The sequence below is a fragment of the Nicotiana sylvestris genome, chromosome 8 (genome assembly GCF_000393655.2).
Source record: "Nicotiana sylvestris chromosome 8, ASM39365v2, whole genome shotgun sequence".
Lineage (NCBI taxonomy): Eukaryota > Viridiplantae > Streptophyta > Magnoliopsida > Solanales > Solanaceae > Nicotiana > Nicotiana sylvestris.
In genome coordinates this window covers 16,490,086-16,514,716 of record NC_091064.1, presented here as the reverse complement: position 1 = coordinate 16,514,716, position 24,631 = coordinate 16,490,086, and the positions used below count along the sequence as shown (strand labels likewise).

Sequence of the window (24,631 nt, the reverse complement as noted above, 5' to 3'; positions counted from 1 at the left end):
TATGATTCACTAGTTGTTAGATGCATTCTTAATTTCGAAGTTCATTTGTTTTCAATCTATCTGAAGGTATTAGCTCATTTTTTCTGTTTGTATGTTTGTAAGTATTCAGAACTTTAGGGGGTATTAAATAACATGGGGTTTAAGGGTAGTCTAGAAATTGTTTAGATTGGAGTGTTTTCCCAACTAATTAGGAAGTTTCTATAATGGTAGGATTAAGAATGCACTACTGAATAAAGAAAAGAACTTGAATTGGGTAGAATCAAATAAAAAATTATTGAAGGGGCATTTATGAATCAAAGAGGCATTTTCTACTGCCTATTTAAACTAAGAAGAATAGAGAACAGAAAAAAACATATCAAGAGAAAAAGAAACAAAGAGACTCTAAGAGATAAAAAATCCAAAGAAAACAAAACGGCTGAAAAATTTCAACAATAATCACTATTTCATTGAACTCTCTTCTGTGATTTTGAAGTTTTCAATTTCTGAAACAAATTTCGACTCACCTGAGGCTTGAACTGGGTTGAGTTTGGTTTTCAAAGGCTTGGTTTGAAATTTGCTGTTTGGTTTACTGTTCTATTGGTCCTTCTGAGTCAATTTCACTATTTGGTTGTGTGAATCTGGGAACTTGGTTGTTGCTGCTTGGCCGATCCCTCACCCTTTTGTTTATATTTCAATTTTCAGGTACACATCTTAGGCCCTATCGATTGTGAAGTTGGATATGAAATGAAATGAAGAATTTGAAGCAGAGAAATTAGTTTATTTTGTTGAATCCATAACGCTACTCTGATTTGTCTTTTAATTTAATGTGATTACATTGTCTAAATCAGCCTTAATTAAGTATGTTATAGCTGTTAGTAGATGTGATATGATGTTGGTATTCATAATTTTGGACCTTCAATTTAGTTCAGTGGTTTCACACGTGTTTGGATGATTTCTTGTTCATTAATAGAGATATAATGTCCTAGGTTTGTCATTATTTGATTCACCAGCTTTATGTGCCAAAATGTGATTCATAATTAGCTCTGTTAGGCCTTGTATGATGTTGTTCCTGTAGAGTCAGTGATTCTGCTCAAAGTCATGCTTATTTGAGGATTATTGAAGGCTGTTATTGTTGAGTGCTAGCTGCAGTTTGTGGATTTGGCCACTAATGGGCCAAATCAGCAAATACTAAGCCCAATAGTAGGTCTGTTGTTGATGTGGTATTAGTAATTCGTAACTCTATTGTTGTGCATTAAAGCTGGGTGGATAGACTATATTCACTTTGGCAAGTATTCATTAGTGTATCAGTTTCATGAAAATTGTAATAGAAGTAGTTGTTGTCGTCTCTTTGAAGTTTGGATTTGAGCTATTTTGGATTTTAAGGTTACTCCTCTACTGATTAGCTACTATTTCCTTCACATGATTTGTTTCACTTTAGTTTGGCTCGAGGCCTATTTCTATTGGGTGGCTAAGGGTAGTTAGATTTGTGATTGGATACAAAGCTAAATCAAGGTGAAAAGAGCAATGGAACTCATATAGTGTTGCATAGTCAATTGCACTCATAAATCTCTATATGATTAGCATCATAACAGCCATGGTGGATTTGTTGTTAATTGATTTTGGTTTGAATATTGTGTAATGGTTGAATGCGCAGAAATATGTTCCTTTGTGGTATTCCATGTTGTGGTTTGAAACAAGAAAGGCTTGTGAAAGTAATGTGAACCTCTTCATTTCTCGTTTGGGGCCCCAATTGAGACCTAATGACCTTTCAAGTGTTCAAAATAAGGTCCAGTTTGTCGAAAGCATATCTGCATGAAACCATGTATTGACAGTTGGTTGTTTCATAATTGATTTCAAATATGTATTTTGGGGTGTTTTGGGTTTGGGCGCCTGTTGGGTTCGGTTTCTGAAGCCCATGCAATCCCAACGTTGTCCCCTGATAATATATTGGGCCAATTATTGGCCTAGCACTTTGTCCACATTACCATAGGCCTGCTTTATATTCCGTTGTCCATCATTTGAAGCTTTAAATCCAAGCTATTTGTGAACCAAATCGCCATTAGGCCTCAGTAAGTATAACTTTTCAGATTAGTTTGAGGTGTGTCATACTAGCCAAATTGTATAATTTATGGCCCTCAAGGATTTAGCTTTGAATTCCCTTTAGAATTGAAAACTGAGGTGAGCCGTGCCAAACAAAATCTTAAATGCACGGCCCTCGTTTAATTAATTTGTTTGCTTTTTTTAGAAATCGAGGCGCGCCATTTAGCGAATTTCCCATGGCCCTCACAAAGTTGCAAACGCGTAGTTGCTTTAGGCGCGTTATCTTAATAATTTACCTTCCTAAACTCGGGTGTCCATTTCATGTGACCCAAATCCAAATCCTAACAATGTTGAATAAAATGTGTTTTGGATTGAGAGTGAATTTCATATGGCCGATCCAAAGATATGTTTTAGACGACGTTGAAATCTTCCTTAAAATAATTAAAAGCGGTTTAAAGTTAAAATGCATATAGGTTCAAAAGTGTTTTAAAATCAGATAAATAGGCTAATAATAACAGTTGAGCGACCATGCTAGAACCATGGAACTCGGGAATGCCTAACACCTTCTCCCGGGTTAACAGAATTCCTTACCCAGATTACTGTGTTCGCGGACTGTAATACAGAGTCAATCTTTTCCTCGATTCGGGATTTGAACCGGTGACTTCGGGCACCATAAATTATCCTAAGTGGGGACTCTGAATTCTTTAAATAAATAAATCCCGTTTTGATTGTCACTTAAATTGGGAAAACTCTCTTATACCCTTCTCGGGGTGTAGGAAAAGGGAGGTGTGACAACTCTGGCGACTCTACTAGGGATCGAACCCAGAATCTCTGGTTCAGGGTTCAGAATTCAAGCTTAGATGAATTGTTATAGTTGGCTTTATTTATTATCTGATTTTGTTACATGTTTGGGCCTAATGTGATAAATGTTGCGTTTACCGCTTTGATATTCTGTGAATTGTATATAAACTGCTATGAAACCCTTCTTCTCCCTGAGTCTTCTAAATCGCGGAGAAGGCTGCACTTCGTGTGACTTCTCTTCTGTCTAGAGTCTTATCCTATTTTAGAACGAGGTTCGGACAAGTTGCAAAGCCGGTGAAGCTTCTGTATTCCCGGTATGCTGCCCTCCCTCGGCTCGAGTTGTCCGCTCGGGTAAGCCAGGTCTAGAACAATAAACCCAAGTTTTAAACCTAGTATAATAAAGCCTCATGCCGGATCCCTAGTAGGAACGTTTGTTTGTATCATGTGCATTTGACTTTAGAGACTCAACACAGGGGTTGGGTCTGTCTAGGACAGGTGTACCCAAAATGAAAAGACCATCCTGATGCATCTTACTTGCTACTTGTGCATTTATTTGCTTCGGATTTGCATGTTGACCGGCTTATGGATAATTAGAGGAGAGTTGGAAAAGAAAAGTCAGTGTGAGGGCTAAGAGAGATAATTACTTGTTTTTGAAAATCAGTATCCAAAAATATACTGAAACTCTGCCAAAATTCTAAAAAAATATTTTCTGTTTTTTTTAAAATAAATAAATAAAAATAAAATATAGTTGGTTTTTAGTTTTTCGTCAAATCTGCCCGAACTACGCCAGTTTGATTCTAACCGGATGTGGGATACGTAGGCAACCCCCATCGGGTCCAACTTCCTTTTTTGCAAAAATAGCCCAAAAAGAACAAAATTTTTATTTTTATTGTAAATAAGTAGGGTGATGTCATTCTTGTCTAAAAATAGCCGAATGTCCCCAAAAGGGCGTCGGAAGGTCGTTTTTGTAAGAACAACCACCTTTGGTCATTTTTCCAAGGTTTTTTACCAGTTAGCGAATACAACCTTAAAATCTTCTTCCTCGAAGTGCTGAAAGGCCGTATTGGCAAAGCCAGATATTTTTATGAAAATTTTGAAAAATGGTGATAACTTTTTGAGTCAAAATGAGTCTTAATTTTTCTCCTAAATAAAATCACCCTAATAAATGTACAGGATGAGCACAAATGAAAATGAACCCTTTTCAGCTCTTAAAGAGATCCCCTTACAGCTCCACATATGGTGGAACGATTTAGGGAAAGACAATAGAGAAACTGTGGTCAAAGTTTTGGGTGGCCTTACCGGATTTTTGAACATCAAGCCAAGATTGGACGTGATCGAAGCCCTGATACCGTTTTGGGATCCGACTCGTAATGTGTTCCGTTTTTCTGACTTCGAGCTCACACCCACGCTAGAGGAAATTGCGAGTTATGCCGGCCTCAGTGGAAACCTTATAAGTCTTTACCCTGTATCACCAAGACCGGTATCTCCATACAAATTTCTCGACATATTGAGTGTTAGCCGGGATGTTCAGGATGGGAATTTGTCTGAAGGGTATTGCACTTTCCAATTCTTGTATCATCGTTATGGTAACCCCCAAGGCTTTGAAGCACCGAACACTAGTTTGACTCATGCCGGAAATAAAGATAAGTGGGAGGCAAGACGAGTTTTAGTTTTTATAGTAACATTCCTGGGTACTGTAATTTGTCCACGAGATGACGGCAACATAGAGTTGGGCCTCGTGGGAATGGTTGATGTTGCAATCAAGAGAGCTAATGGTACCTTAGTTCCCCTGATTTTATCTGAGATTAACCGAGCTTCGACCATTTGTTAGGAAGGGGGAAAGTTCTTCCAAGGCTGCAACTTACTACTACAATTGTGGATACAGGAGCATCTCTGCCACCGGGTTGTATATATGAACCACGGTATGACCGGTTTGAAATGCATAAAAGAATTCGAAAACCTAATGGTGGGTATTGCCTTCCCCGAAGGTACTGAGGTTTGGTTTACACTCTCGAGTTCTTTGACTATCGATAAAATTGAGTGGGCATTCGGATGGTTTCTTGTCACCGAAGCAGTATACATGTCAGCTGAAGTGTGTTATCTTCTTCTTATAGGCATCCGGAGCATCTAGTCGTATGCTCCTCACAGGGTGTTGCGCCAGCTAGGCAGATTTCAAACCATTCCCCACGACGAGGATTTGAGTAGACATGTCATAGAATTGGTCCCAAAGGCCGCATTTCCGGAAGGAAGAGTTCGCCAGGTGTGGAATCAATGCAGATTTCTTGAACCTAAGACCATGGTCCGGGATTTAGCTAGAGGTGAGGTAGACCCCAAGTACGTTATTTGGTTCGGCAAAAGGTTTCAGATTCCTGAGAGACTTTCTAAGAGAGCTCATGTTCAATAATTCACTAACGACTCGCAAGAGCAGTGGGGCTGGTTAGCAAAAGAAGAAAGCTATAGGGCTAAAATAAGTAAGCTGGAAGGATAAATCAGGACCTCAAGTTTGGCAACAGCATACAGGCAGCTGCAGATGAAGGTGAAAAGGAAAAGTTAACTCAAGAAAATGAAGCCCACAAAGCTCAAATCCAGAAAATGAGATAGTTGCTAGAAACCCGGAAAGAAGTCGAGCAGATGAAAGGCTTATAAGCGGTTTGAGAAAGAAAAACCTTGAGTATCAAGATGACCTAGAAAAGTCTGAGGCTAGTCTAGCGGAAGTCCGGGCTCAATTGACAAAAAATGCAGAAGGGCGGGCATGGTTTGTGCAACAAATGAAAAGGAATCATGAAAGGACAATCACCAATCTAAAAAGGAAAGTAACTACCCTTGAGAATGAGGCGGCCAAACAGGCCAAGGACTTTAAAGGTGACAGGGAACAGTGTTATGATTTGATGGCTCAGATGGAGGAAGAAATACAACAGTTGCAAAATCAAAGCCATCACGACACTCAAGTGTTGGAAGCCCGGAAACAGCAGATATGGCGTTTACTTCAGGAAAAGGGTAGAATCCGAGAGAGGATGCGAGCCATTGCTGATTACATTGTCGTGAAATGCCAAGCGTGCGAGGACATGACTCGTACCACTTTCTTCGCTGCAATGATGGCGTTCATCCGCCAGATAATGAGTGATTTGGAGTGGTTGCAAGGGGATCTTGTATATAGGCCTGTGGCGAGACCGAATGATGTCCCACGGGCCCCAGGAGCATTTGAGGCATTGATGTATTCATGATTTTTGCTCGAGTTTGTGTTTTCTTTTCTGTTGGAGTCTGTCAGTCTCCTTTTTCGAGTCTGTTGGTTTTTATGGTTGAAGTTTTGAAAGATGAGTCTTTGTAATCAAAACATTTTATTTTTTTCATGAAGAAATTGAAAATCCCAAAATGTTCTATTATTTATTTTTACATTTTATCCCCAGAACTACTCAAAGATCTGATTCATGCGGCGTCATGATACGTAGGCAATTCCCATATGATTCGATCACAACCATGAAAAAGAGAGAGAGGAAAATGTGGAGTGAAGCTTAGGAAATGCCGAAATGACGCAAGCAACCGATCAAATACATAATAGAAATGGTTAACTGCTTAGGTGCATTACATCCCCAACGTGCAGTTGCCTATCTATTAAGCTCTCATCATTAACAAAGTTTGTTGTTGTCCAGAACTCAGGCAGGTGTTAGTTTATTTATCATTCTGGCAACTCATCCATACAACACCAGGTCCAAAGACAAATTGATCATGGCTAACCAAGAACTAGACGCAAGTATCATTGATCCGTCAAAAGAGGAAGAGTATGATGTTTGTATGAAAGAAGAGTTGTACAAGTTGAAACAACAGATGACAGAAATGTACCAAGCATGGGCAAAAGGGCATCCACCACCATCCTACCCCGCTAACCCTGCTTTCGTCCCGCCATTGGCTCAATCCCAGGAATGTCCTACTGTTGATTCATCTACAGGCTTTCCCATTTACCATCACTACCAAGGCACCACTTCCCAAACACCACAAGCTCCACCACCTAAACCAGTCCCATACCCTCCTCCACCAGCCATCCCTATTTTTGTGGCACCCCCACCCAATACACTCCACCGATCCTCCAGTGAGCCTCTATTCCAGGCCCAAGATAACCAATACTATCCTCCGGAGCCTACTTTCAAGGCCCCAGAACCTTACTCATGCACCCCTCGTTTCGACTTCCCTATTGAGATTAAGAGACCGCCTAAAAATCCAGAACATGAGGAAATGATCAGGAAGGTTAAAAGCCTGAACAGTCATTCAGGAACATGCAAAGATTGGGAGGCCAGGTGAGCGTGGCTTACAAAGATATGTGTCTATTTCCTAATGTCCAGTTGCCGTTGGGATTTAAGATTCCAAAGTTTGATTTGTACGATGGGCACGGAGACCCAGTGGCGCATTTAAGAGGATTCTGTAGTAAAATGAGAAGAGCTGGTGGGAAGGATAAGTTATTGATGGCATACTTTAGCCAGAGTCTGAGTGGTTTTGCATTGTAATGGTACACTCGTCAGGATCACGACAGATGGTACACGTGGGATCATTTGGCACAAGCATTCTCTTGTCATTTCCAATACAACCTCGAGATTGTCATGGTTTAGGCATAGGGGCCCATCACACCATTATACTCAGTCTCGACCCCACTACCAAACCTACACCCAAACCCCATATAACCCGCCACAACATTACTACTCACCACAAGATCCCCAGATTTTTGTTCACCACGCCCAATCATATATCCAACCTCCTCCTTATACACAATGGCGAGCACCAGCACCACGAAACACCTACCCAGCTCCACAAAATACTTACCCACCGCCACGAGCCTACCGAAGCCTTGCTAGCCCAGGTTTTCAGCCCAATCAAGCATTTAAAAATGAGAGGTCACAACGGAAGAAAACCTTCACCCCGTTGGGGGAATCCTATACTAGTTTATTCCATAGATTGAGACAATTGGATATGCTGAGGCCCATTGAATCAAAATTGCCAAACCCTCCTCCGAAGAATCTTGATTACTCTGTAAATTGTGCATATTGTTCTGGCACCCCAGGGCATGAAACGGAGAAATGCTGGCACTTAAAAAATGTTATCCAGGAGCTCACTGACACCAATCGGATCGAAGTCCAAGCTCCGGAGGAACCCAACATTAACCAGAACCCATTGTCGACTCATGAAGAGATAAACATGATTGAGATAGTCCACAAGGGAGAGGAGCCCAAGAATCCCTCGCAATCTGTTATGATGATTCGGTCCAATGAGGCCAAGACAATCAATAAACCAATAGTTGAAGGATCAGTGGAAAGGTTGAACATGACAAGTGGTGAGCCATCTGTGGTAGTCAAGAGAGGATCCCCAAATGATGCTGCAGCAAAGAGAGATGAGTCCAAAGTGGTTGTGCCAGGGTTGGCCAACAAGCCCATCATAGTTGTGGAGGGTGCCCGTATGGACCCTGTCATCATCAAGCCTGTAACTCAGTTACCGATAGTCAACAACAAGGCTATCCCGTGGAATTATGAATGGGTGACAGTGACTTACAAAGGAAAAGAAGTTAAAGAAGAAGTCCATGAGACCCATGGATTAACTCGCTCGGGGAGATGCTTTGCCCCCGAGGAGTTAAGAAAAGCTAAAACCTCCAAAGATAACCTAGTACTGGTGAAGAAAGCTGTGACCGAAGAAGAGGCAGAAGAGTTTTTGAGAAAGATGAAAGTACAAGACTATTCCATTGTGGAGTAGTTGAGGAAGACGCCTGCTCAGATCTCATTGTTGTCATTGTTAATCCATTCAGACGAGCACCGTCAGACCTTGATGAAAATCCTGAATAAGGCCCACATTCCTAACAAAATCTCAGTAAACCATTTGAAAAAGATAGCTAACAAGATATTTGAGGTAAACAGAGTCACTTTTTCTGATGATGAGTTGCCCGTGAAGGGTACTGAGCACAATAGAGACCTCTATCTTACGGTGAAATGCGAAGATTCCATATTTACTCGGGTATTGGTCGACAATGGTTCCAGTGCGAACATTTGCCTTCTCTCCACTCTGAACAAGTTGAAGGTGGATGATGAAAGAATTCACAAGAACAATATTTGCGTTCGGGGATTTGACGGTGGAGGGAAAGATTCGATCGGTGATATAGTACTGGAGCTGACACTAGGACCAGTTGAATTTACCATGGAATTCCAGGTGCTAGATGTGGTTGTTTTTTACAACCTGTTGTTGGGTTGACCTTGGATTCATGCTGCCAAAGCAGTCCCATCCACTCTACATCAGATGGTCAAGTTTGAATGGGATAGATAGGAAATCGTTGTGCATGACGAAGATAATTTGTGTGCCCACAGTGATGTCATTATACCATTCATTGAGGTTGAGGATGACAAGGGGCCGTGGGTCTATCAGGTTTTTGACATAGTGTCAGTCGAGAAAATCCCAGAAGGGAAATGTGTTCCAATTTTGAAGGTAACCGCCGCCTCAGTCATGGTAGCCTTTGAAATGTTGAAGAATGGTTTTGTGCCTGACAAGGGTTTGGGTGCATCTCTGCAAAGTATCGTACAACCGGTATTTCTTTCAAAAAATTTGGATACATTTGGTTTGGGATTCAAGCCCACAGTCACAGACGTGAAAAGAGCCAAAAAAGTTGAAACAGAGGGCATGGGTCCTCCCAAAGCCTGTCCTACGTCTCTCCAGATCATTTGTCAGGCCTGGCACCAAGAATTGCCCAGTAACAATAGTTCTCAGTACTGTGGTTGATCTTGATAAGGAGTTGATTGAAAGGTTCGAGAAGTTGTTCGACAATGTGAACATGTTAGAAGCTGGAGAAGGTTCTAGCAAAGCGGATGTGCAGTTTGTCGGGCCAAATGCAAAGCTTAACAATTTGAAGGCTACCCCTCTCCCTATCCGGAAGGAGTTTTGGTAGTTTCCTTTGATTTTACTTCAGTTTGTCTGGGTTATTCCAAGGTTGTAATTCAGATTTTATTTTTTCGTCCGTTTGGGTGTGCAAACCTTGTTATCTTTATCCTTCAATGAAATGCAATTTCCCTTCTTCGTTATTCCTGATAGTTTTCTTTTTTTTTATTTGTTTTCTTTCCTTTTCTGTACAGTTCTTTTTATGCTGGTTCCAATTACATGTCATGCATGAGCAATCCGCAGCCCAGTCTTAAAAATCAATCTGATTCTGAAATAATAATTCAAGAAGTAGAGTGTGATGGCGAATCAGAATATGATGAGGATGAGGCTTTTAAAGAGATTAGTAAGGAATTAAATCACTTTGAAGAAAAATCCAGGCCCAACCTGAATGATACAGAAGCTATCAATTTAAGGGACGCAGATAATGTTAAAGAAACTAAAATAAGCGTCCATCTTGAACCAAAGATCAGGGATGAAATAATCAAAGCACTGATTGAATATAAAGATATTTTTGCATGGTCATATGACGACATGCCGGGTCTAAGCACTGATCTGGTGGTCCACAAATTGCCCACTGACCCAACATTCCCTCTCGTCAAGAAAAAAATGAGAAAGTTCAAAACTGACATGAGTGTGAAGATTAAGGAAGAAATCACCAAGCAGTTGGACGCAAAGGTCATTTGGGTCACACGATATCCCACTTGGTTAGCTAATGTTATGATAGTACCAAAGAAAGATGGCAAGATCAGAGTGTGTGTTGATTACCACAATCTCAAAAAAGCAAGTCTAAAGGATAATTTCCCACTACCGAATATCCATATTTTGATCGATAATTGTGCTAAGCATGAGATTGTATCTTTCGTGGATTGCTATGCAGGATATCATCAGATTTTAATGGATGAGGAAGATGCTGAAAAGATGGCATTCATCACGCCATGGGGAACTTATTGCTACCGGGTAATGCCATTCGGTTTGAAAAATGCTGGGGCAACTTACATGAGGGCAATGACTACTGTGTTCCATGATATGATACACAAGGAGATTGAGGTTTACGTGGATGATATGATCGTAAAGTCAAAGCAGCGGGTCGACCATGTCGAAGATTTGAGGAAATTTTTCTAGAGACTTCGCAGGTACAACCTTAAGCTTAACCCGACCAAGTGTGTGTTCGGTGTTCCATCCGGAAAACTGTTGGGATTCATAGTCAGCTGACGAGGCATTGAGTTGGACCCGTCAAAGATCAAAGCTATCCAAGAATTGCCACCTCCGAGGAACAATACTGAAGTGATGAGTCTGTTAGGGAGGTTGAACTACATCAGCAGATTTATTGCTCAGCTCATGACAACTTGTGAGCCTATCTTCAAGCTGCTGAAGAAGGATGCAGCGGACAAGTGGACTGATGAGTGTCAAAAAGCATTTGATAAGATAAAGGGGTACTTGTCAAACCCACCTGTGTTGGTCCTACCGAAACCAGGGAGGCCTTTGATTCTTTACTTAACAGTACTAGAAAATTCATTTGGTTGCGTATTGGGTCAGCATGACATCCCTGGCAGGAAGGAGCAAGCCATCTACTATCTCAGCAAGAAGTTCACGTCTTATGAGGTTAAGTACACTCACCTTAAAAGGACATGTTGCGCCCTAACTTGGGTAGCGCAGAGGTTGAAACATTATTTGTCATCCTACACTACTTACCTCATTTCTCGCTTGGATCCGTTAAAGTATATCTTTCAAAAGCCTATGCCCACAGGGAGACTCGCAAAGTGGCATATCTTGCTCACGGAGTTTGACATCATCTATGTGACTCGGACCACGATGAAATCCCAAACATTGGCCGATCATTTGGTCGAGAACCCGGTCGATGAAGAATATGAGCCATTGAGAATTTATTTTCCCGATGAAGAGGTGATGCATGTCGACGAGCTGGAGTAGACTGAAAAACCAGGTTGGAAACTTTTCTTTGACGAGGCTGCTAACATGAAAGGAGTCGGAATAGGGGTTGTGCTTATTTCTGAAACAGGGCAGCATTACCCTGTTATGGCTCAGCTTTGTTTCTATTGTACCAACAATATGGCTGAGTACGAGACATGCATTTTGGGTTTAAGGTTAGCTGTTGACATGGATGTCCAGGAAGTTTTGGTCTTGGGAGACTCGAACCTTCTGGTTCACCAGATTTAAGGAGAATGGGAAATACGGGATTTAAAGCTCATATCGTACCGACAATGTTTGCATGATCTTTGTCAACGATTTCGATCAGTAGAGTTCAAGCATATTCCAAGGATCCATAACGAGGTTGCCGATGCTTTGGCTATTTTGGCATCAATGTTGCACCATCCGGACAAAGCTTATGTCGATCCTCTGCATATTCAAGTCCGCGATCAGCATGCTTACTGTAACATAGTAGAAGAAGAACTTGATGGTGAACCTTGGTTCCACGACATCAAGGAGTATATCAGAATGAGGGTGTATCCGGTGCAAGCCACGACGGATCAAAAGAGAACAATTAGACAGTTGGCAAGTGGATTTTTCTTCAGTGGAGGAGTTTTGTATAAAAGAACTCCAGATCTTGGACTGTTAAGATGCATAGATGCTAGACAGGCCACGGCTATTATGACCGAAGTACATTCCGGAGTCAGCGGGCCGCATATGAGTGGGTATGTGCTGGTGAAGAAAATTCTCCGAGCAGGTTATTATTGGCTCACCATGGAGCGAGATTGTATCAGTTTTGTGTGCAGGTGTCATCAATGCCAAGTACATGGATATTTAATTCATTCTCTGCCATACGAATTGCACACAATATCCGTACCATGGCCTTTCGTTGCTTAGGTCATGGATGTCATTGGACCAATTGAGCCAGCAGTATCCAATGGGCACAGATTCATTCTGGTGGCCATTGATTATTTCACCAAGTGGGTTGAAGCTAAAACTTTCAAGTCTGTGACCAAGAAAGTGGTCGATTTTGTTCACTCAAATATCATCTGTCGGCTTGGGATCCCAAAGGTGATCATCATAGATAATGGTGCTAATCTCAGTAGTCATTTGATGAAAGAGGTATGTCAATAGTTTGAGATTATACATCGCAATTCCACCCCATATCTGTGACGACCCAAAGGGTCATCACCCGTTTTCTTATCCATTTTGTGCTTTCGATGCCTTGAAAACCTCATTTATAGTTGCCCCGATTTGCGTGTATCGTCCGGGCGCGTAGCCGGAAAGCTTAAATATGAAATTCTGTGAAAAATGCTAAGTCTTGATATTAAAATGAATAAGTTTGACTCTGGTCAACATTTTGGGCAAACGAACCCAGACCTGTGATTTGACGGTCCTGGAGGGTCCGTAGGAAAATATGGAACGTGGGCATATGTTCGAAATCGAATTTCGAGGTCCCAAGCCCGAGAAATGAATTTTTAAGTAAAATTGTTTTCTGAAAATATTTAAGAAAATTGGAAATGAAATTTGATTAGAAAACGATGGTATCGGGCCCGTATTTTGGTTCCGGCGCCCGGTAAAGGTCTTATATATGTTTTAAGTCCTTCCTGTAAAGTTTGGTTGAAATCGGACTTGACGTGTTTCGGACTTGAAATCCTAAATTTGAAACTTGATGAAGTTTTTGGAAAAATTCTTGATTTTGAGGTTTGATTCATTTTTTTTGAGGTTATTTAGGCGATTTGATCGCACAGATAAGTTCGTATGATGTTGTTGAGTTAGTACATGTGTTTGGTTAGGAGCCCCGAGGGCTCGGTAGTGTTTCGGAATGGTTTTAGCCTTGTAAAAGTTGCAAGTTTTCTGCAATTAGTGCACATGGAATTTGTTCTTCGCGTTCGCGTGGTCCCACTTGCGAACACGTAAGGCAAAGATCCTAGGTGCCTAGTTTCTTCTTCGCGAACGAGGAGGTTGAGAAGCGAACGCGAAGCTCAGGGGGGAGAACCTTCGCGAACGCGTCCTTCTACTCGCGAACGCGTAGGGTTCAGGGGAGGGTCCACCCAATTTGTTCATCGCGAATGCGTTCGTTTGCACACGGACGCGAGGGCTCGAGAAGCTGTAGCTTCACGATCGCGATCCCCTTGACACGAACGCGAAGTCCAAAAGGCCTGACCCATCGCGAACGCGAGAGGTCTGTCGCGAACACGTAGCTTTAAATCGCCCAGTTATTTTAAGTTTCAAAAACAGAGTGCAAACGGGATTTCTCAAAATTTTACAAAACTTCTTCTTCTTCAAAGCTCCAAGACGATCCTTGAAACATTTTTTCACCAAAACTTCTTGAGTAAGTAATCTCCAACTCGTTTTCTTCCATTTTCCTCAACATCTAATGAATTTCTTGGCCTAAAACATATGATTAAGGGTAAAAAATTAGGGATTTGGGTAGAGTTAGGACTTTTTGATTTTTCTTGATTTAGACCTTGTTTTGGGGTCAAATTTGAAAATAAATTATATATTCGGGCTCGTGGATGAATGGGTGATTTGATTTTGGTCTGAACCTCGTGTTTTGACCAAGCGGGCCCGGGGTCGATTTTTGGGATTTGGGGAAGAATGCTTGGAAAGCTATAATTAGGCATTGGGTTTGCATTGTTTAGCATTTATTGATGTATTGAAGTCATTATTGTATAGATACAATCGATTTAGAACCAAATTCGAGAGGAAGAGCGGTAATTGAGGATTGAATTAGCCGTAGAAGTTTGAGGTAAGTGTTTGGTCTAACCTTAGCTTGAGGGATTAGGAGTTGAGTCCTATTTTCTATGTGATAATTGTTGAATACGACGTATAAGCATGGTGACGAGTATCTATACGTTGGTGTCTAGGATGATCGTGAGTCTTTATGTTGTGAATATCCTGATTTTGTCGTGCCTTTCATGCCTTAGTGATGATTTCTTTATGTTGTGAAAAGCTTGTGAAAGAAATTATGACCTTTGAACTTCGAGGAGTATTGGCTCGAGTTATATTACAAAGTGTGAAAGTATACGAGATGATTGAACCCTTTGGAGCATTGGCTCAAATGGTAAAGTGAGTTATGAAGTAATAGTGAAAGAAAGAGAAAGAGTTATTAAACTGTTCCCTTGCCGGAATGTTTGTTGCTTTGTTGATTATCTCCCTTGTCGGGATGCTGAGATTATTGATATTGTTTCCTTGCCGGGATTTAACTATTTAATTGTGTTTCCTTTCTGGGATTTCTATTGTTATTTGTTTACTCCCTTGCCCCTTTGTTTGTGATTGTTGTTTGGGTGAAGAAGAGCGTTAAAGCACGAAGGGTGATGTCATGCATTATTTGCTATTGTGAGGAAAGAGTATAAAGCACGAAGGGTGATGCCGTGCCGTACGATGTACCATTCCGTACCGATTATCATTGACTATATGGTGAGGAAAGAGTAAAAGCACGAAGGGTGATGCCGTGCATGCTTTTGTTATAAAATATTGTTTGGTCAGGACGAGAGTAAAAACACGTAGGGTGATGCCGTGCACGTTGTTATTATATGATTGATTTGGTGAGAACGAGAGTAAAAGCATGAAGGGTGATGTCGTGCAAATTGTTGATTTCTGATTCTTGATGATATTCTAGTTATGTTGTTACTTTCATTACTTGATGCTTTCTATTCGGAACCGTTATTTCCCCCACAACATGTTTTCCCCTTCCCATATTTACTGGTTATTTCTGCATTTCATTTCCGCTGTATATATTTAAATTGCACAGGTTTATTTGGTAGTCTGATCCTAGCCTCGTCACTACTTCGCCGAGGTTAGGCTAGACACTTACCAACACATAGGGTCGGTTGTAGTGATACTACACTATGCACTGTGTGCAGATCCCGGAGCAGCTTACGGACAGTAGTTGGAGGGCTTCCTTCAGTCCACCTGGAGACCCAAGGTAGACCTGCAGGCGTTCGCGGGCCCTGGCGTCTCCCTCTATCTCTATTCCCTGTTTCATTTTCTTTCGTTCAGAAACAGTTTATTGTATTTTCTTTAGGCCTTGTTTATACTGACTCTTAGACAGTCTATGACACTATGATACCAGGTTTTGGATATTGAGGTTTTGAAAGTTGTGATAGACGTAGTCTTGAGTTATAAAAATTGTTGACTTCCGCTTATTTATTTAATTCCTTTGTTTTCATGTTATCGCTGGTAATTGAAAAAAAAAGTAATTTGTTAATAAAAGAGGTAGTTAAGGGTTGGCTTGCCTAGCTCCCATTAGTAGGCGCCATCACGACTCCCGAGGGTGGGAAATCCGGGTCGTGACAATATCTCCCCAAGGCGAATGGAGCAGTCGAGGCAGCCAACAAGAACATAAAGAAGATACTTCGGAAAATGGTGGAAGGTCCCAAGCAATGGCATGAAAAGTTGCCCTCTGCATTGTTGGTTTATTGCACTACTGTTTGCACTTCAGTAGGTGCAACTCCTTATTTGTTGGTATATGTCACTGAAGTAGTGATACCCGCAGAAGTTGAAATTACATCCCTTCGAATTATTGCTGAGGCCGAAATTGACGATGATGAGTGGGTCAAAACCCGTTTGGAGCAGTTGAGTTTGATTGATGAGAAAAGATTGGCGGCAGTGTGTCATGGTCAATTGTATCAAAAGAGAATGGCAAGAGCGTACAACAAGAAGGTGTGTCTCCGGAGGTTTGAAGTGGGTCAACAAGTATTAAAGTGCATCCTTCCACATCAGGCCGAAGCAAAAGGAAAGTTTGCCCCGAATTGGCAAGGGTCGTTCATTGTAACAAGAGTGTTGTCCAATGGCGCTTTGTATTTAACAGATATCGAAGGCAAATGTGTAGACATGGCTGTTAACTCTAATGCAGTCAAGAGATATTATGTATGATTTCTTTGGTTTAAATTGTGTTTGTTTATACTTGACATGATTTGAAGATTGGAATGACGAAGGCCATTTATTCTGCTATCTAAACACTTTACCCTATGTTACCCCTTTGAGCCTTATTTATTTCATTTCATACCCCTCTTTTGGATTTAGTAGCGAAGTTTAGCAAAGAAGTAAAGAAGAAAAGAGAAAAAGATAGAAAGAAAAAATATATAATATAAAAACAAAGCAATTCCTAATCATGAACTACATTCGACCTGATTCCTTTAAAGGATACGTAGGCAGCCTCACGGTTCGTTCCCATCAAAATAAAAATTCAAAAGTCCTCAAGCAAAGAAACTGGGGTAGAAGTTGTGATTGTTGTAAGAAATCTGATTCCAAAAGTTGTAATGTTGAACCCAGTTGAGTTACTTTGAGCCTTTTGATACCTTTTCTTTCTAACTGCATAAAAAAACCACATTATGATCCAAAGAAAGACCTTCCGATCAGTCTTCGAGAGATGCCAAGTCGAGCAAGTAGAGGTGATCCATATCAGGGGCAACACTCTGGTCTAAACAAGGAAAATGAAAAATGAAAGAGTCTTATTGGTGAAAACCCTCACGGGTACCGTAAGGCGATGGAAGCTGAGAGAAATCAAAAATGAGAGAGTCTTATTGGTGAAAACCTTCACGGGCACCTTAAGACGAAAGTGAGTCGACAGATGAACAAATGAGAGAGGTTTGTTGGTGAAAACCCTTCAGGGCACCACATGCCGAATAAGGTCAAGGTTTTGGTGAAGAAATTGGGTTTTGAAGATCTCGAGGCGTAAAGTACGACAACTGAAAGTTGATTGGTTGGACAGACTGGGCTGATTAATCCGAAATGCATGTCATGATCAAGGGTACCAGCTGCTCCACTCAGATAACTCTTTTTTCTTTTTCCCCTTCAGACAGTCTTCCAGTTTTGGATTTTTCTTATCCCTAACTCTCAAAGTCATTGCATTTTATTTCTTTTGGGTTTATTTCTCTAAGATATTTCCAATGTTAGTTTTGTTTAAGTAAATAAGAAAGGATTTCAAAGCTCACTACCAACTTCCAAAATTGCACGAAGCACAGTGCGGCCAAAGCATTGCCAGAGATAGTATGATGTAAAATGGGATATAAAGAGTCAGCGAAAGTTCCATCGGTGGAATGGTTTAGTAGTTGCATGGGAGATGCAGAGGTTCAGATAGATGGGTCAGATAGGTAACACAATGGTTTGGGTATAGAACACTCGGGCCATCCAAAGTCATGTGGGTAAAAGTCAGTAAGAAAGTCAAGCGGTTCTTGGCCAGTTCGGGGGATCCAGTCGAACCAAAGCACGGCAGCGGAAAGACCTTCAGCAAGAATGACACAAACTAACCATCACATTTTAAAACTGACAAGATTTTCTTTGATTAAAACAGGGGCAGAAAATTTTGTTTGTTTCGGAGAAACCCTCCGTAGGAGAAAAGCAAGCACCAGACAGGTTTGACAGTAAATTCTTAGGACCTTCCTGGCTAATAGGATTTAATTTGAAATTCTCAGGTCCCTCCTAGATAATGGGACCTAGTTTAAAATTTAAAACATTCATGAGTAACAAGATCTAGCATAAGTCTAACCCCAAAGAAATATAAGTTGACTCTGAAGTTTTCATTCCTAGGATAGGATTCAATTCGAAATTTTCAGGACCCCCATGAATAATGAGACCTAGATTTAAGACCTCCATTAGATAACATGATTTAGTGTAAGTTCTACTATAGGGAAGTATAATTTAGCCTTAAAGTTGTCACTCTTAAGATAAGACCTAATTTTGATTTTCAGGACTCTCCTGGATAATGGGATTTAGCTCTAAGACCTTCATAAATAACAAGATTTAGCGGAAGTCATACCTTTAAGAAACAACATTAAATATCAATTAACTAAGAATTTTCAGGACCCTCTTGAATAATGGGATCAAGCTTTCAAGTTCTTATAAATATTTGGTCACATGATTCAATTAACATTCATAGATGTGCCCAGCTACCAAACTGGGGCAGAAAATTTTCTTTGTTTTGTCTGTTTTGTTGAAATCAGGCACCCACCTGGAGAACAAGGAGAAACAGTTCAAGTTTTGACAATCAAGCACCCACCTAGAGAACAATGGAATACAGTTCAAGCTTCAGCAATCAGGCGCCCACTTGGAGAGCAAGGGAATACAGTTCAATCTTTAGCAATCAGGCACCCACCTGGAGAGCAAGGGAATACAGTTCAAGCTTCAGCAATCAGGCGCCCACCTGGAAAGCAAGGAAGTACAGTTCAAGGTTTGGCAATCAGGAGCCCACCTAGAGAATGAAGAGAAGCAGTATAAGTATTGGTAATCAGGAATCCACCTGAAGAACAAAGGGAAGCGGCGATTCAAGTATTGGTAATCAGGAACCCACCTGAAGAACGAAGGGAAGCAACGATTCAAGTTTTGGTAATCAGGAACCCACCTGAAGAGCGAATGGGAACATCAATTCAAGTATTGGTAATCAGAAACCCACCTAAAGAACGAAGGGGAACAACAGTTCAAGTGTTGGAAATCAAGAGCCCACCTAGAGAACAAAGGAAAGACAATAGTGGTCAAAGGAAGACGGCTAAAAAGTTTAGCAATCAGGTACCCGCCTGAAAAACAAAGGGAAAACACCTTAGAATACCATTCAAGACATGCAATAAAAGTATCTCATCTGGAAAATACAAGTCAACCAAGCAGCAGAAATTACAAGATCAAGTTTGAAGAAGTATAGATAGGACTCCTGTAATTCATGAATCATAGTTTTAACTAATCTTTTATTTTATCCTGGTGTAATAAGGAGTTCAACAAGCAGTAGCAGCATTAACAACAGTAAAATCACAGCCTCCCAGTAGTCCCAGCTACCAAAACTTCCAAAACTACACCGACCTGATTCCTTTATAGCCAAGGATATGTAGGCAACCTTTGAAGCAAGGTTCGGTCAGACCTTTTTCAAAAAAATGTTTCCCACAGAATATTCAAACGGGCCAAAATCACTCGTATCCGCTCACTTTATCTTTGCACGGAAACTCTTCGTGTCTCCTGTAAGCACGTGATTTTTGCCCTATATGAGAATTACTCCCAAAAAATTCAAAATAAAATGATTTTCCTTGGTGTGAAATTTTGTGAGATTTTGTGATATTTTGGATAATTATTTGTATTTGTCTGTGTTTGTTTATTTGTTAAATTAATAAAAAATACAAAAATATGTCGCATTTGCATGTAGGATTTAATTCTATAATTGTTACTAATTAAATTTGTTTACAAAAAATGAAAATTACAAAAATAGGCATCTTTTGCATTTTTAGCATTTAATGTCCAAATATACAATTTTATGCTTAATTATTACTTAATTGTGCGTTAATTGTTATTTGGAGTTAATTTGCACTTTTATAACTTAATTTAGTTCTTAATAATAGTTTAAGTATTTTTATAATTTAGTTTTAGAGAAATAAAAGAAGAAAAGAGAGCGAAAATATAAAGAAAGTCGGAATTGGGCCTCTTCTTCGATTTCAAGCCACAGGCCCAAAAAATGGCCCAATCTTCCCTACGACCCAGTCCATTTCGAACTGGGTCGACCCAGTCCATAACCCAAAAGACCCAAACCCCTTTGTCTTACATTTTACAAAACAAAACAAAACAAAACCCTAAAACTAACTCATCCGCCCCCCCTCTCTCTTTCTTTCTTCTTCCTCCTCAAGCTTCACCAAGCTCCATCAATGGCTGCCCTCCTTCTCCTTCTCCAACACACACAGCAAACACATACTTACACACACATAAAAACGCAAGCACACACACACACGTCGTCTCCAAGCTGCCCTCCCATGAACGACCTCAAAAACTATGAACAACCCAACGCGAAGCTCGCTTCAGCTCCGTCGTGCTGCTGCGTCGCTGCGTCTTCAGCTTCACCATTGCTGATGCTGGTCACGTTTCTGCTTCAGCTGCTTGTCGCCGCGTCTGCCTTCGTCCTCTTCGTCGAGCTCAAGCTCGAGCTCGACATCCATGGTCGCCACTGCTTCATTCCGCTTCATCTTCCTCGTCATGATGCTCATCGCCTTCACTGTTTCCACCATGGTTGCTGTCCGCTCACGCAGCTGCTACTGCTGCTAAGCAGCTGCTATTGCTTCAGTTTTCTTTGTCGCGTCCAGCTGCTACGAGCAGCCATGGCTGCTCCAAAAAACGTTGATGCATCTCCATTCGCAGGTTGTTTCAGCTGCGTCTAGCTGCTGATTTTGGTTCGTTGTCCGTCGACCTCCCCTACTGCTTCATGCTGCTTCTTCTTCCTCACTCGATGGACTGTTGCTGCTGCTCATCGCAGCAGTTGCTTCGTGTTTCTGCTTCACGTTGCTTCATCTTCTTCGTCTCGTCAAAGTTCGAAGGTTTATTTTTTATTTGAGTCGAAACCCGGACAGATTTGTTTACGATCGAGTTCGTCGTTGATTCATCTCCGGTTAGTTATTTTGGAGTTTTATTTTTGTCCATATTTAGTTTTTATATTTCTCAAAGTTAAAATCGTTAAATATTTGATTCTTGTTTTGTTCGTTGTTCATCGTTGAATTAATTTTTAGTTTGTTCATGTGTTTTGATTGAATTAATTTTCAGATTTCAAATGGAAAGTTAATTAGTGGTTTTTCATGTTTATTTCATATTTGTTTTATTGTTTAGGTAAAAGTTGTTAGTTTAATGTTGGTGAGATACAAATTGAAGTTTAATTAATTGTTTCTTCAATTTGTTTCATGTGTTTTATGTATTTTTAGAAATTATTAATATTGTTAAGTTCAAGTTTAAATTCATAATTGTTTCTTCGTCGATCTTGTTATTTGTCTAAAAGAATTTAGTTGTGTTAGAGAAATATGTTGGTTTAATCGTTTGAATCCATCATGTTTGTTGTTTAAAATAGATTTAATTCATGTTCATACTTTGTTTGATTATTCTTGAATCCGAAATTTGTATAGCTTGATTTCTTGTTTACCATTTATGATTATTTCTTGAATTTGTCTCATAATCTTGTTTAAAGTTTAATATAGGAATTGTTTGTTGTAATGTTGTTAGAGTTAATATTGAAGTTAGAAATCTAAATATACTTGTTTGATTGTTGTTGTTGTTGAATTCGAAAATAGGCTTGTTGTTGCTAAAAATATTGTTCAATCAAATTTTAGTTGTTCTTTATTGTTCAATTTGTGTTCATGTGATATTGTTGTTATGATGTTCATCCGTGTTCATATTGTTGTTTGAACATTGTTAGAAATTGATCATATTGTTTATATTTTGGTTAAGTTTGATTAATTGTTTGTTATAGCTGATGGGGTATTTTGGTAATTTGTAGTACGTTCAGGGGTAAAATAGTAATTGTAACAAGGTCGGAGGGGTAGTTTAGGAATTGTACATTTTGTAATTGTTTATATGAAGCATGGGGGACAAGACAAAATTTAGTGGGGGGAATCTTGTATTTATTTATGTTAGGCATGGGGGACAAAATATAATGGGGTGGTGTGATATGTTTATTTAATGTAATGGGGATGAGTGGGAAGATAATGGGTTGGGTAGAGAAAAAGTATTGATTTTAATTAATTGAAAGATTTATGGGATGGGTTATAAGAAGTCTTGAAATCAGAATAGAAAGAAAAAAAAGAGAGAGATACGAGAGAAAAAAAACACAGATAAGAGAAACGAATCTGAAAGAAAAAATAAGAGAGAGAAAAAAGGCTGAACATTTAAGAGGGAGAAAATTCCGAAAAATATTTAAACTTTCAAACTAAAAACTAAAAAAAATATTCTGCTTTCTTTCATTGTTTGAAATCAGAATTAATTGTTGTTTCATCAAAGCTTGAAGCTTTTGTTTTTTTGAGATTACTACTCCACCGGTCTGTTACTGGGTTGTTACTGTTGCTGGGCAGTTGTTGCTGTTGTACTGTTATTACTGCTGCTGATTCTCATCTTCATTTTCTTTTGCTTCCAATATCAGGTATATATTTTAGACTCATGTTGTGGAAAGCTTCAACATTGCCAAATAAATGAAGTTCGGAATTATAATTATGTCTTTTACTCGTTTAAATCTATTAGTTTAAATTTCAGTTTTGTTTCAGCTGGTTAATATAGTAGCTTACATTTGATGTGAGAACTGTTAGTTAATCATCCTTTGAAATTCGCATAAGCTTTGTAATAATGTTATTTATTTCAGAATTTCATTAAGTATAGCTATATTCAAATTATAAGATAGGGAACATGGCAGAAAGCTAGCCATTAATTAAATCTTATGATATTGTTGGCTAAATATGGAATAGTATGGAAGTATCAAGAAACTACATTACTAGCATATTTTGTCACAAAAGTCCGATTTTATTTAAAGCTAGATTGATGAAAGTTGTATGTTGTTCGTACATGGCGTGATAACAGTTACATGTATAACCACAAGTGAAAGGTGAGTTGATATAATTCGTTACGAGTTTAGAATAATAGGAATGGTTCAAACGTACAACTATATTGCATGTGATGCAATTTTATTGAATCAATTTGTATAATAGTTCTCTTTCTTATCAACTTGATTCTTATATACCATTGTAAACAAATTAACCAAACAATTATAACTTTGGAAAAACAAGTATATGAGAAGGATATGGGATTTATAAGCACGAATTGCAACATTTTATGTCAAGGATATGTAGAAATAGAGTTCGCATTAAATATAACAATGAAAATTCTTCAGAAACTATTAATTTGTTTATCAAATTAATTCTTTTTTCCAGTTTTATATGCGATTCGATTTTTGGATATATTAATGTTGTATCCACGATAAAAATGGTAGTATTTTTAGTTACATGTTGTTTGTTTCTTTTTCATATCATTAATTCTTTAAAATTTGAATAGTTTTGAGGTATATAATTCATACATGTAAAATATAACTCGCAGTCAACGCCTAATAAATTTTGAATTCTTTGTCAAGAAATTTGGTGGCATCCCAATCGGTGATTCTCCATGACTCTTACATTTAAAAATATATGGATGTACTAAACAATTTGTGAAAAATTTATATTACTGTCAAGAATATTTGCATAATTAGGGATGCGTTTGCGTGACTTGATTATACTTCTAAAGGCAATTCGGATTATGCGTTCGCGCAACTTCGAGCAAATTTTTAATAAAAAGAGATTCGTCGGAGGATCTTAAATTAATTTCATAAAACCCGAGATGTGCGGTTCACTACTTAATCATACAAAGAGTGCGAATGTTCTTGATTTTATTTAAAACACAATTTCGAAAAATAATTATTTTATAATAAATATATTATCAATATCATTGTGTACACGTACGCGTGACACGATTTTTCACGTTAAAATATATATAATATATAAAACGGATACACGTATGCGTGATTCGATTCGAAGAAGGGTCTTTAATTATAAACAATCTAAACAGAAGCGATAACAAAATCATGCAATAAAAAATGTAAAATCGAGATAATTAAGCCAAGAATAAAAACAGTTAAGCGACCGTGCTAGAACCACGGAATTCGAAAATGCCTAACACCTTCTTCCGGATTAACAGAATTCCTTACTTAGGATTTCTGGTTCGCAGAATAATAAACAGAGTCATATTTTCCTCGATTCAGGGATTAAAATTGGTGACTTGAGACACCCTAAACCTCCCAAGTGGCGACTCTGAAATAAATGAATAAATCCCGTTTCGACTGTCCTTTAATTGGAGAAAACTCCCACGCACCCTCGCGGGGGCGGAAGAAGGAGGTGCGACAGCTCTGGCGACTCTGCTGGGGACTTGGCCCAGAACCACTGGTTCAGGGTTAGAAATTCGAGCTTAAAATAACTGTTATAGTTGGCTTTATTTATTATCTGATTTTTACATGTTTATGCTTAATATGCTAAATGATGCTTTTACCGCTTTAATATTATCTGAATTGTGTATAAAACTGCTACGAAACTCTTCTTCTTTCTGAGTCTTCTAAATTTATGGTGTACACGTGCGCGTGACCCACCTTTCTGTTAGAAGTCATACCAAATAAGACGAAGTTGGGACAAGTAACTAGGCCGGGCAGACTTTCGTGCTCCCGGTACGT

The 24,631-nt window shown here is 39.4% G+C and overlaps 1 protein-coding gene across 1 annotated transcript; it reads left to right on the top strand.

Annotated features, from left to right (window-relative positions):
* The first annotated feature begins 16,017 nt into the window (after positions 1–16,017).
* LOC138874728 (uncharacterized) lies at positions 16,018–16,530 on the top strand. The gene has a single exon (XM_070153506.1). It carries the CDS (start codon positions 16,018–16,020, stop codon positions 16,528–16,530), a length of 513 nt encoding a protein of 170 aa, XP_070009607.1.
* The last annotated feature ends 8,101 nt before the right edge of the window (positions 16,531–24,631 follow it).